Raw genomic sequence first — 13769 nt, forward strand, 5'->3', positions numbered from 1 at the left:
CAGGTTGTGATCTCAGGGTCCTGGGATCAAGCCCTACATTGGGCTCTCCGCTCCATGAGTCTGCTTCTCTTTCTCTTTGTGCTTGCTCTCTCTCAAATAAATTAAATAAATAATAAAAAATAAAAAGGGGGAAGGGTGAAAGAAGTAAGATGTCTATATTTCATTCGAAGTAGTAAATGCTGATACCGACAGATGAGTTATGCATATCTACCTGTTACCTAGAGCAACCACTAAGAAATCTATACAAAGAGATATACTCAAAACACTATAAATAAATCAAGTTGGAATCCTAAAACATGTTCGAATAACCCACAGGAAAGTAAGAGAAAGAAATAAGGAGAAAACATGCAAAAAACATATTAACATGGCAGACTTAAACTGTAATATATCTATAATGACAAATGTAAATGATCTAAATTCATCAATTAAGAGAGATTGGCAGAGTGGATTAAAAACATGATCAGATAACATGTGAGAATACATAAAGAACTCTCAAAACTCAACAGTAAAGGGCCACTTGGTTGACTTGGTTAACTGTCCAACTCTTTTTTTTTAAGATTTAAAAAATGTGTTTATTTTAAAGAGAGAGAGAAAGAAAGTGCATGTGAGAGTGCGAGCAAGTGAGGGGAAGAGGAGAGGGAGAGGGAGAGGGACAAGCAGACTCTGCACTGAGTGTGAACCCATTGCAGGGCTCAGTCTTATGAACCTGAGCTCATGACCTGAGCCAAAATCAAGAGTCAGATGCCTAACCAACTGAGCCCCCCAGGTGCCCCAATTGTCTGACTCTTAATCTCAGCTCAGGTCTTCGTCTCAGGGTCATGAGTTCGAGCCCTGTGTTGGACTCCACACTGGGCACGGAGCCTACTAAAAACAAAACAAAACAAACAAACAAACAAAAAAACCTCAACTGTAAAAAAAAAAAAATCCCATTAGAAACTGGACAAAAGGGAGGAGAAACGGGCTCCACGGGAGGGAGATTCCCGGCTTCGAACCTCAGGAGTTCAGTTAAGAAGATGTCAGCTTTTACTCCAAGAAAAAGGAAGCAGCATTCTTCAAACTATGACAACCTATTATCAAACATTTCATCAAAGAAATCAATTCTGGACTTTGCTGAGAATATACTTCCATCACCTGATCAAAATTACATTTGCCAAAGCAGTGATAACAGTGAAGAAAAGGCACACTGCTCTCAACAAGGCCATTTCCTTTCAAGTCCACTCGAAACAACTAAAAAAACCAGGTTTCCACCTGCAAATCAAGGTTCGCCATTTAAATCTGCTGTGTCTACTGTATCCTTTTACAACAAAGACAAGTGGTACCTCAACCCATTAGAAAGAAAGCTGATAAAAGAGAGTAGATCCATTTGTCTAAAAACTAATAATGAAGACACATCTTTTCCCGTTGTGACAGAAAAAATGCAGGGAAAACCAGTCTGCTCCAAGAGATTGAATAAAAAACCACAAAAGAGTTTAACTTCTAAGTGTCAACCAAAATATAAATGCATCAAGCCTCTATCAAAGAATTCTAAAAATTCTAAGCAAAATCGAGTGGTCTATAAGCCAATTATAGAGAAAGAGAATAGTTATTATTCAGCTCAAAATAATCTGAATGCTCCTCGGGTTCTAAGCCAAAAAGTCAAACCACAAGTTACACTGCAGGGGGGAGCAGCATTTTTTGTTAGTAGAAAAAAGCCCTGTCTTAGAAAATTGTCTCTGGAAAACAAGCCATTACTGGGACTCACACAAAAGAATATATCAGAAGTGATTGAAGATTCTGATGTAGAGACTGTCAGTAAAAGAAAAAATTTTGAGACAAGGCAAGTGCCAAAGTGCTTGTTACTAGAAAAAGAACCGAACGTCGAGCTGCTTCATGCAAGAAGTAAAAATGAAGAAAAATTAATAAAGGATTCATTAGGTGGAGTAGTTTCTTTAAGAGAATGTAAACCTGATGAAAATAAGTGTTTTCCTTCAGAGGATTCTCTCAGTGAAAACAAGGCGGTTTCTCCTGAATCCATTGTTTATCCCATCTTCAGTGTGTCTCCAGTCAATACAAAAAGATCTTTAGCTGAAGAACAGTCTTCTGTGGGATCCATCATATCTGCTAACTCTTTGAAACAGATCAGTACACAGAAAAGTACTAATACCAGAGATACAAATAAAGGAACAAAAGAGCAGCTCATCATTGACGCAGGTCAGAAACACTTTGGAGCCACCATGTGTAAGTCTTGTGGCATGATCTACACTGTTTCCAGCCCTGAAGATGAACTGCAGCATGTCCAGCATCACTACAGATTTCTGGAGGGCATCAAATACACTGGCTGGAAAAAAGAACGTGTAGTAGCACAGTTTTGGGATGGGAAAATTGTGTTGGTCCTGCCACGTGATCCAAGTTATGCTATTAGAAAGGTAGAAGATGTCCAAGAACTGGTCGATAATGAATTGGGGTTCCACCAAGTTGTTCCCAGATGTCCAAACAAAACCAAGACTTTTCTCTTCATATCTGATGAAAAGAAAGTAGTTGGGTGTTTAATTGCAGAGCCCATCAAACAGGCCTTCCGTGTCCTTTCTGAACCAACTGGTCCAGGATCCCCAAGCTCTAAAGAATGTCACCGGGCTTGGCAATGTTCAGATGTACCAGAGCCTGCAGTCTGTGGAATAAGTAGAATCTGGGTCTTCAGACTGAAACGAAGAAAGCGCATTGCACGATGATTGGTAGATACTCTCAGGAATTGCTTCATGTTTGGCTGTTTCCTCAAGATTGATGATATAGCATTTTCTGACCCAACACCAGATGGCAAGTTATTTGCAACCAAATACTGCAACACCCCTAATTTCCTTGTGTACAATTTTAATAGTTGAAGTCAATGTCTATTATCGGACAGTTACTGTGTGGATGAGTTCAGACAGCCCCGTGTCATATAATGTGAACTATTTGACAAATATCAAAATAAATCTGTTAAGACACACATATACACATAAACCTGTATCAGTTTTGTTCCTTATGAATTGAAAAGTGAGGGATAAATTTGTTAAAAATTATCTGGGGATTCAAAAAAAAAGAAAACTTTTTGGATAATATATACTGACTAGCACTGGAATCCTTAATTATGAAACTCTGTAGCTATAGCTGGAAAATGGCGTGCCTCCTACTAAAAACATTGGCAAAGCAAGTTGTTTCCACAAATACATGACCATTTTATAAAGCATACTTTTGCACCAGGATTATATCATGTCCAATCAGAAGCAAATAGCAAAATTTAAAGATGGGCAAATAATTCAATGCCTGGTCTTTAAAGTTAATTCCTGAATTCTGTACAGAAAGTTCTCCCTTTATAGGTATCGGCTGGAGGAACTCAGTTGAAACAGATATAGAAAGTATTCTGAATTTTTAATTTGTGAGAGGGCTTTTCCATCTTTATGGTAAAGAATGTGTAAGATTTCCATATCCTTTTATGTAGAACAGAATTCTGTAGCTTAAGGTTTTAATCCTTTCAAAAATCCTCTTAAGCAAAATGTACCTGTCATTGGATCGAATTACAGTTAAACGTAGTAATTGTACTGTTGTCATTTCATGACTTTCGGGAGTGTGAAAATGCTCACTGTGCTGCTTACCTTCAGTGCGCTCGTTGTTGGGGATTGATGGCATTAACAGAATGGACCCCCAGTTTTATTAGACGATTCATATGGTTATATTTTTAATATGTTTGCATGTTTAAAATACATCTGACTTGTTCTGAGTCTGGCAAACGTGCTGACAAAGTCAATAGTAATATACAACTGAGGTCGGTAAATCAATGTATCTAGGTGGAAGGGGTAGAGAATGTGATGACATTATATAACACATCAGTATGCACACATTTTTCTAGTATAATTCTTGGTCTTACTTTGAAGAGCAAAGAATATTGTTTTGATTCTAAAATTCATGTAACTGCTCATCTGGTGGTAGGACTCTAGGGAAATAGTTTTCCGGATTATAACTCTAGAATCAGTTCATCTGCGTTCTTCTATTTGCCTGTAATTTAACATGTTCCCCAGACTTAAAAGCCTGGATTCCAAAAAGAATGTGCAAGTGTTAAAATGTCTGTAATATGCAAACATTTTAATGCTGTTTTCTGCACTGCTGTTTTTGTTTTAAATATTTTATTTAAAAAATTTTATTAACATTATTTTGCTTGCTTAATGCTTTGTGTTAAATCAATTAAAATTCCTTTCAGTGTTAAAAAAAAAAAAAGAAACTGGACAAAAGGTATGAAGGGACATTTCACTGAATGGGATATGCAGTGGCAAATAAACACATGAGAAGTTGTTCAACGCTGTTATCCATAGGGAAATGAATATTAAAACCAGAATGAGCTCTCACCATGCACTCCTAACAGAATGACTAAAATAAAAAATAGTAATCCCAAATGCTAGCAAGCATGCAGAGAAACTGGATAACTCATACATCGCAGGTGGGTATGTAAAATGGTACAAGCACTCTGAAAAACAGTAGGGCAGTTTCTTATAAACTAAACATGTAATTACCATATGACTCAACACTTACACTCTTCAGCATTTATTCCAGAGAAACAAAAACTTATGTTCAAACGAAAAAATTGTACACAAATGTTCATAGAAGCTTTATTAGTAATAGTGAAAATGTGGAAACAATTTAGATTCCTTCGACCAGCGAACACGTAAATAAACTGTGGTACATCCATATTATGGAACACTACAGAGCAATAAAATGGAATGAAATGTTCCAAAAGGAACATGCAACTTGAGTGAACCTCCAGGGAATGATGCTGGTTGAAAGGAGCCAAACCCAAATGGTCATATGCTCTATGATTCCATTTGTGTAACAGTCTCGAAATGACAAAATGATAGATACAGAGAACAGATTCATGTCAGGGAACAGGGACATGGAGGAGAGAATTGAGGGTGAAAAAGTAGCTGATGTGGTTATTAAAGGGCAGCAGGAGAGATCCTGTGAATTATATCAATGTCAATCCCCTGGTTGTGATATCATACTATGGTTTTGAAAGGTGTACTATTGGAGGAAATTGGATAAAGGATCTCTCTGTATTATTTTTTACAATTGCAGGTAAATCTATAATGATCTCAAAATAAGTTTAATTTTTAAAAATGCATAACTCACATTTTATGGTCATATATCTCTGGTTTAGATCATGGCTACAAAGTAGTCACCAGGGGGTGATGAGAATAAAGTGGGGAAGGCAAGAATCTTCTGGAAACAACAGAGAGAAACAAGCAAGCCCGTGGTGGCAGGAGCCACATTGCCTGGGCTAGAATCTTGAGTCTGCCACATACTTGTTCTACAGCCCTGGTTATTAACTCCCTTCCTCCGTGCCTCAGTTTCCTCATCTATAAAATGTAGTTGAGTTAATATGTATAAACTACTTAGAACAGCACCTGATACATAGTTAGCACTCAAGGATTTCTTATTATTTCTATTATGTCACCTAGGAAGGATAATGCTCAACTTCTGACATTGACTCCCCGGCGCACTAAAAAAATGCTAGGTTGATATCTTAAAAACTACCGTAAAATCACATCACATGACTATTTAACTCATGAAAATTCCATTATTCTGGGGATAACTAACATATACTGTTAGGCCCCCCCAAAAATGGGTACCCCAATAATGGGTCCGTGATTAAAGGAGCGAGACTGATACAAAGTGAAGGTTAAGCAAAGCTTTATTTCGCGCCAAGCATCAAGAATCAAACGATCCCTCCCTGCTTTCCAGACTTTTATAGAGCAAAGGCCATGTGGTTGGGCCTGGCCACACACAGGTGTCCAATGAAATTGTAACACACAGAGAAAGCTGCAGTCATGCTAGGTGACCAATTGGATTACAATTTACCCTAGTAGACATTTGATTTAGCCTATCACACCTTGGTTAGGATTGGCGCCAAAAGGCTCCCAAAGGGTGGGGCCCATACTCCTTGGTAGCTAGGAGACGGTATGCGCCCCCCCACTGATTGAATACCTCCACCTGGCCTTACCCACCCTTTTTACTTGGACTTTGTTACCTGGGACTGGTTTCCCGGACTTGTTTTTAAGTAAGTTACCCTGGTGGGGGGTGGGCAAAGTCAATTTAAATTTTACAACAAAATGGCAGTTCAACCGGGGTGGGGCTGCTCTGGCTGAATAGGCCCTTACAATATTATATGTACCCATTTGTGTGACTGTTCAGACTTGCTGTCTTCTTTTTGTATGACTCCATTCTTCTCCGCCTTTATCCTAATTTGTATAATAAAAACAATATTAACTTTTAAAAATAAAAACAAATAATAATTGTAACTTATAGCCCATTAACTAAAACAGGGCATTGTGAGTGCATCCTGATATAAAGCCATGAATAAATTAAATATTTGATGAGGGAGAGGATATCTGCATGATCTCAAAGTGACTCTCCATAAATTACATGTTAATTACAAAGGGGGATAGAGTAACTTTACAGGGGAGACGTCTGGCAGATCCACTTCAATCAAGCAATTACAATGAATATTATCGGTAAGGGGAGAAACTGACATTACGTGCCACCTGATTGGATGCCCTCGGGACACAGCATCGCTTCTGTTCTATCCCTGACAAAGATACATAACCTGAACCTCACCATGAGGAAACATCAGACTAATTCAAACTGAGGAACATTCTACAAAATAACTGCCCTGCAATCTTCAAAAGTTTATGAAAGACAAAGGCAGACTGAAGAACTAATCTTGATTGAACAACACTAAAGAGACACAAAAACTCAACACTGAACATAACTGAACACTGTTGGAACAATAGGTGAACACTGATGGGGTCTGAGGATTAGACAGTAAGAGTGTTGGGGGGAAGGGATGGGTGAGCCCGATGATGGGTATTAAGGAGGGCACGTACTGGGGCACCTGGGTGGCTCAGTGGGTTAAAGCCTCTGTCTTCCAATCGGGTCATGATCCCAGGGTCCTGGGATCCAGCCCCACGTCATGCTCTCTGCTCAGCAGGGAGCCTGCTTCCTCCTCTCTCTCTGCCTGCCTCTCTGCCTACTTGTGATCTCTCTCTGTCAAATAAAAAAATAAATAATCTTTTAAAAAAAATCCTTAAAAAAGAAAACAACAACAACAAAAGAAAGTCATTGGACAACTACATAGAAAAATGAACAAGAAATTGAAACAGGCAATTGACAATATTGACATATAAAAGTTGACATAGAGGGGCACCTGGATGGCTCAGTGGGTTAAGCCTCTGCCTTTGGCTCAGGTCATGATCTCAGGGTCCCGGGATAGAGTCCCGCATCGGGCTCCCTGCTCAGTGGGGAGCCTGCTCTCCCTTTCCCACTCACCTTGCTTGTGTTCCCTCTCTTCGCTGTGTGTCTCTCTCCATCAAATCAGTGAATAAAATCCTTAAATATACATATATATATATATATATGATACAGTGTCATTAGCTTGAACCGCTATGCTGTACCTTAGATCCCCCAACTGTTAATCTTATAACTGGAAGTTTGTACCCATTGACCAATGTCTCCCCATTTCTCCTGCCTCTCTACCCCCGTAATCAACACTCTACTCCATTTCTCTTTGTCTTTGTTTAGAGTCCACATATATGTGATATCACAACGGTATTTGTCTTTCTCTTTCTGATTTATTTCACTTAGCCTAGTACCCTCTAGTTCCATCCAGGCTGTTGAAAATGGCAGGATTTCCTTCTTTTTTATGGCTGAGTAAATACTTCATTGTGTGTGTGTTTATCTATTTTTTCTTGATCTTTTCATCCATTGATGGACACTTAGGTTAATTCTATGTGTTATAAATAACGCTGCCATAAACACAGGGGTGCATAAATCTTTTTGAGTTGGTGCTTTCATTTCCTTAAGATAAATACCCAGCAGTGCAATTGGTAGATCATATGCTATTTTTAATTTTCTGAGGAGCCTCCATACTGTTTTCCACAACAGCTGCACCAGCTTACATTCCCATCAGCAGTGCACGAGGGTTCCCTTCTCTCCACAGTCTTGCCAACACTTGTTCTTTCTCATCTTTGCTGAGAATAGCCACTCTAACAGGTGGGAGGTAATCTCTCATTGTGGTTTTCCCACATTTCTCTGATGATGAGTGATGTTGAACACTTTTCACGTACCCGTTGCCCACTGTATGTCTTTGGTGGAAAAATGTCTCTTCAGATCCTCTGCCCACAATTTAAATTGGATTGTTCATTTTCCCCTTTTGAGTTATAGGAGCTCTGTATGTTTTAAACATCAACCCCTCATCAAATACACAATTCGCAAATATGTTCTCCCATACCCTTAGGTTGCCTTTTCATGTTTGGTGGTCCCTCTTGCCATACAAAAGCTTTTTAATTTGATGTGGTTCCCCTTGTTTATTTTTCCTTGTGTTGTCTGTGCTTTTAGGGTAACATCCAGGAAACCACTGCTGACCAACATCAAGGAGCTTTTTCCTGGTGTTTTCTTATGCGAGTTTTATGGGTTCGGGTCTTAAATTTAAGTCTTTAATCCATTTCGAGTTCATTTTGGTGAGTGATGTATGTCCAGCAATATTTTTTTTACCCAACAGTTTTACCTCACAAATGGGTAAAGGAAACACATATTACAGTTAGCTGCCTTACATTCTGTGGGCTCATAGTCAGAGAGCAAAACTTATTTGGGCTATTAACTATTTTTATTTTTTTAAAGATTGTATGTATTTACTTGACAGAGGGAGACACGGCGAGAGAAGGAACACAAGCAGGGGAAGCAGGAGAGGGAGAAGCAGGCTTCCTGCTGAGCAGAGAGCCTGATGTGGGGCTTGATCCCAGGACCCTGGGATCATGACCTGAGTCGAAGGCAGATGCTTAATGACTGAGCCATCCAGGCGCCCCAACTATTAATTATTTTTAAATGACTCTTCTCTTACAGACTTCAAGATGAAGGCGTTTTTCTGCCTTACCAGCTTGGAGATTTTGATGCCAAAAGGGCATGTATTTCCAAGTGCTGTGGCTTTTCCCTCCTCAGGTAATATCCTGACATGTTTCTATTTCGGGAGTTGCTTCGTTGAATTGCCCGTTCTGTGGCCTTTCTTCCTGTACATCTCACTGTTTGTAAAACAGCAGAAATTCAAAGCGCTCTGAAAATTTTCAATTGAAAGTTTTCACTATTTTCCTTATATGCTCTTTTCCTGACCAGTTCCAAGAAATTTCAAACATTTCTAGGGTATCTAGTAGTTATTTGGGGGGAAAAAAAATGAAAACTCGAGATCTATCTTATGCCTCATACCAAAATAAATGCCGTTGGGATAGAAGCTTTAAATGCTGAAAACAAAACAAAACAAAACGACCCAGACAAGCCTAAAGAAAAAGAAAAACACATTGGAACTATTAAATTAAAACACAGGCGAATATTTTTATAACTGACAAATCAGCTGTCATGAAAGGAAAAAAATTGCTCAATTAGGCCTCCTAAAAATATAATTATGGATGTTTCTGAGCATTTTGCTATTCTTGTGCCAACATAATTTTTTTAAGAAAAATGAGATCAGTGAATGCTTATTGCTTTGCAACTTATTTTTATACACTTGGCAATGGAATAATGGCATCTTTCCAAGTTAGTGCCTTTGTTTTAATGGATGTAGAAGTATCTCATTACATTGGAATTGAGAATGTATTCTCTTTCATATTCTCCTCTTTTGTTAATATCTTAACTAACTAGGTTACGGAGAAGCAACAAATAAGCCCATTTTATAATGCCTAGAGAGTCTTATCAAAGGGTTTCAAAGGACCTAATCCAAAGCTTTTCTGACATCCTCTGCTCCAGTGTGTGGCTGGAGATAAAGGATTCTGGAAAAACAAAATGCTGAGTCACAGAGCATATATTTTTTTTTCACCACCTCTCAGGTGGATATGAATTTTAATATTAAAAAAATAGTAATTAAGATTCTGAAGACCACAAAGTTACGAAGGTTGGAAAATTACAAAGTTTTGCTTTCCAGAGTGATGATAAAAGTGTACCATTTTAGTCATTAGCTTTAAAAAAATAAACAACACATCAGTACAGGTCAGGTGTTGTTAACCAAAAGGAGAGAGGGAAAAGCAGCTAACTTTATGATCTAAATATTGTATCCTCTAAGCAGTTTTCAAAATGTGTACAAAATGAAACGAATACCTCTTTGTTTTCTTTGGTTCTCAGAATTTTTCCCTTACACTGGCCACGGCCTGTTTCCTTCCAGAAAATTCCCTGGATGAGATTTTGCACGTAGCCCAGTAGAGGGCCCTGTGTTCTGAGCCGCAATCAGGCATGTATTTAAGACGCTGCAGAGACCAGTTAGGAAATGAGGAATGAGGGCTTCCAACCTCCCACACTCCACCCACAGGCCCATCAGTTTCCAGTTACAGCCGTTTGGCTAACAACAGATGGCTTCTGAGCTTCCTTTTAATCAAGGAGGCAGAAGAAATGGTTTCTAAGAATAACTAGCAGCTTGGGAAAATATCCCTATTATGTGAATTACCATGCAAGTATTTTATACTGCAGCTTTTATTCCCCTAGGATTCCTAGCCCCGTTTGAAAATGTATTTGAAAGATATCTAGACGCATAATATGAATGCTTAGGAGAATACATTAAAAAGGAAGACATTACAATGGTAAATAGTGATTACTACTGAAGAGATTATGGCTAATTTTGCCACATTCTTTTGTTTTCCTGATTTTAAACATAGAACTTTTTTTTTTTTTTTTTTTTTTGGTTTGGAATATTCCGTTTTCAAAAAGAGAAAACACAGAAGGGAAAATCAAGAGACAGGAAGTAAATACATGCCTATCAAAACAATTCAAGGGGTGCCTCTGTCTCAGTTGGTAGAGCCCGGGACCCTTAATCTCAAGGCCATCAGTTCAAGCCCCACATTGGGCGCAGAGCCTGCTTCAAAAATAATAATAACTCATTCAATTAAAATTAAAAAATTCAAAACATTTGGACCAACTTTTTAAAATTTTTGTTAAAAACATTTTTTAGAACAGTCTAAAATGTGCATGAGAATGACTCATTTAACCTTTACCTAATTGGTCACTTTTAAATTTTTAATTTTTTAATTTTTGATTTTTTTGTTATTTATGTATTTCAAATTTTTTATTTATTTGGCAGAGAGACAGAGAGGGATATAGAGGGAGAGGGACAAGCCGACTCCGTGCTGAGCACAGAGCCCCACCCAGCTCCATCCCAGGACCCTGAGATCATGACCTGAGCAGAAACTAAGAGTCAGCCACTTAACCGACTGAGCCACTCAGGCGCCACTCATTGGGTCATTTTTATCCTTTCACCAAAAAAGTGGAAGAATGTACTTATGTGAAGAAGGCATGGATCACTTTTCCAGGAAGAAATTTTATCTTGATTTCAAGGAGGGGGGAAGAAACTGTCCAATGACTCTCTGTCGTTAAAGTGTGTTTTGAGTTGAGATCATTTACTTATTTTTTTCCACAAATATTTACAAATTCCTTTGAGGTACCAGGCGCTTATCATTCCATTAATTCTCTCCCCACCCCACCCCCCCCAAAGATTTCCCTGACTAATCTAGATTGCAAGCCCTACGTCTCAGGAAACCAGCACTGTTACCATTTTCATTCCCTCTGGTAGATCTTCTCTCTCCGCAAGCCCAGCTGTCACTTGGCCAAGGCCCCTTCATTCCTTAGTTCTTCAACTATGCTTCAGGGAGACCTTCTCATGTCTCCCATCGCAGCTGGCTTCTGCCCTTCAGGCATTTGCTTTCTCTGTACCCCTGGATGGGCGCCTTCCTCAAACTCCTTGCAGACACCAGGTCTTCTGCTTAACTGTGGGCATCGAGAAGGAAGGCCAAGAAACCCTGAAGCCAAACCTGCAGACATGGAAATGCCATGTATGCCCGAGTGGGCTGTACTTACGGAATAAGTAGGTTTGTAGGCATTCTCTAGTTCCAAGATAGGGTATTTCTTCTCTTTCCCACCATATTTTCTTTTACATTTTTAGAAAGGTTTTATTTATTTATTCTAGAGGAGGGAGAGAAAGAGAGAGAGAAAAAACAAGCCAGGAGAGGGCCAGAGGGAGAGGGAGAAGCAGACTCCCTACTGAGCAGGGAGCCCGATGTGGGGCTCGATCCCAGGACCCCAAGATCATGACCTGAGCCGAAGGCAGATGCCTAACCAACTGAGCCACCTGGGCTTATGGCCCTATTTTACATTTTTAAATGTTTATTTTGAAATGCTTTTAAATTTAACAGAAAACTTGCAAGAATGGTACATAGACACTTTGATGAGGATAGGATTCCTTTTTTTTAAAAGATTTATTTATTTATTTATTTGACAGACAGAGATCACAAGTAGACAGAGAGGCAGGCAGAGAGAGAGACAGAGAGAGAGAGAGGAAGGGAAGCAGGCTCTCTGCTGAGCAGAGAGCCCAATGGGCGACCTGAGCCAAAGGCAGAGGCTTTAACCCACTGAGCCACCCAGGTGCCCTAGGGTAGGATGTTCTGTAGACCAAACTCCTCCCTCCCGCTTAGTATTCATTGATCATTCTTGCATATTTATTTAAATTTTTAGTTTGTCTTATAACTTTTTTCTTTTTTTAATTTAAATTCAATTAGCCAACATACAGTACATCATTAGTTTCAGACTCAGTGTTCAGCAGTTTATCAGTTTCATTCAACACCCAGTGCTCATCCCGTCACATGCCTCCTTCATGCCCATCACCCAGTTACCCCCTCTCCCCACCCACCTCCCTTCCAGCAACCCTCAGTTTGTTTCCTAGAGTTAAGAGTCTCTCATGGTTTGTCTCCCTCTCTGTTGACTTCCCATTCAGTGCCCCTGCCCCGTTCCCTATGATCCTCTGTGCTGTTTCTTATATTCCACATATGAGTGAAACCACATGATAATTATCTTTCTCTGATTGACTTATAACTTTCAACTACCCATATGGCCTGTGTTTGTGTTTTTGCTTTAGGACCTGCTGGGAGGGGGTGTTAGACTGTATGGATGTTCTTCTCGAAGAAGAGCCAAGTTTGGAAGACTTTTTCCACCAGGTGTCAGAATGTCTATAAATGAGGGCAGTGTGGTAATGGCACAGGAATAGACAAGCAAATAAATTTAGCCAAATGGAAAGCATGGCAACTCGCCCAGCACAGAACTTTGATCTACGATCCAGGTGCTACTACAGAGCATTGGGGGAAGGTGGGCCTTTTCAATAAATGGTTCTGGGCCAGTTGTGTATCTATATGGAAAAAAACTGAAATTGGTTCCCTATTTCACACTATCTACGAAACATCAACTCACAAGGCATTATAGATCTCGATAAGGGGGCACCTGGGTGGCTCAGTCAGTTAGGCATCCGACTCTTGGTTTTGGCTCAGGTAGTGATCTCGGGGTCATGAGGTGGAGCCCCACATCAGGCTCCGTGCTGAGGGTGGAGCCTGCCTGGGATTCTTTCTCTCTCTCTCTCTCTGTCCCCACCCTTCCTCACTCATGCTCTCTCTCTGTAACACAACCCCCCCTCCAAAAAAAGATGGTGATTATGGAAGGTGATGGATATGTCAACTTGGTTGTGGTAATCATTTTGTAACATATAGGTATATCAAACCATTACCTTGTCCATTTTGAGATTTTATTTATTTATTTGACAGAGAGAAGAGAAAACGAGAGAGGGAACACAAGCAGGGGGAGTGGGAGAGGGAGAAGCAGACTCCCGCTGAGCAGAGAGCCCGATGCGGGACTCGATCCCAGGACCCTGGAGTCATGACCTGAGCCGAAAGCAGATGCTTAATGACTGA

The 13769-nt window shown here is 39.7% G+C and overlaps 1 protein-coding gene across 1 annotated transcript; it reads left to right on the top strand.

The window, feature by feature from the left end:
- Positions 1 to 981: 981 nt before the first annotated feature.
- Positions 982 to 3210, top strand: LOC123934515 (N-acetyltransferase ESCO2-like). Its single transcript, XM_045994664.1, is given in 1 exon segment — positions 982 to 3210. A coding segment is annotated over 1 exon segment (1845 nt). The 5' UTR covers positions 982 to 1013; the 3' UTR covers positions 2859 to 3210.
- The last annotated feature ends 10559 nt before the right edge of the window (positions 3211 to 13769 follow it).

The sequence above is a fragment of the Meles meles genome, chromosome X (genome assembly GCF_922984935.1).
Source record: "Meles meles chromosome X, mMelMel3.1 paternal haplotype, whole genome shotgun sequence".
Classification (NCBI taxonomy): Eukaryota; Metazoa; Chordata; class Mammalia; order Carnivora; family Mustelidae; genus Meles; species Meles meles.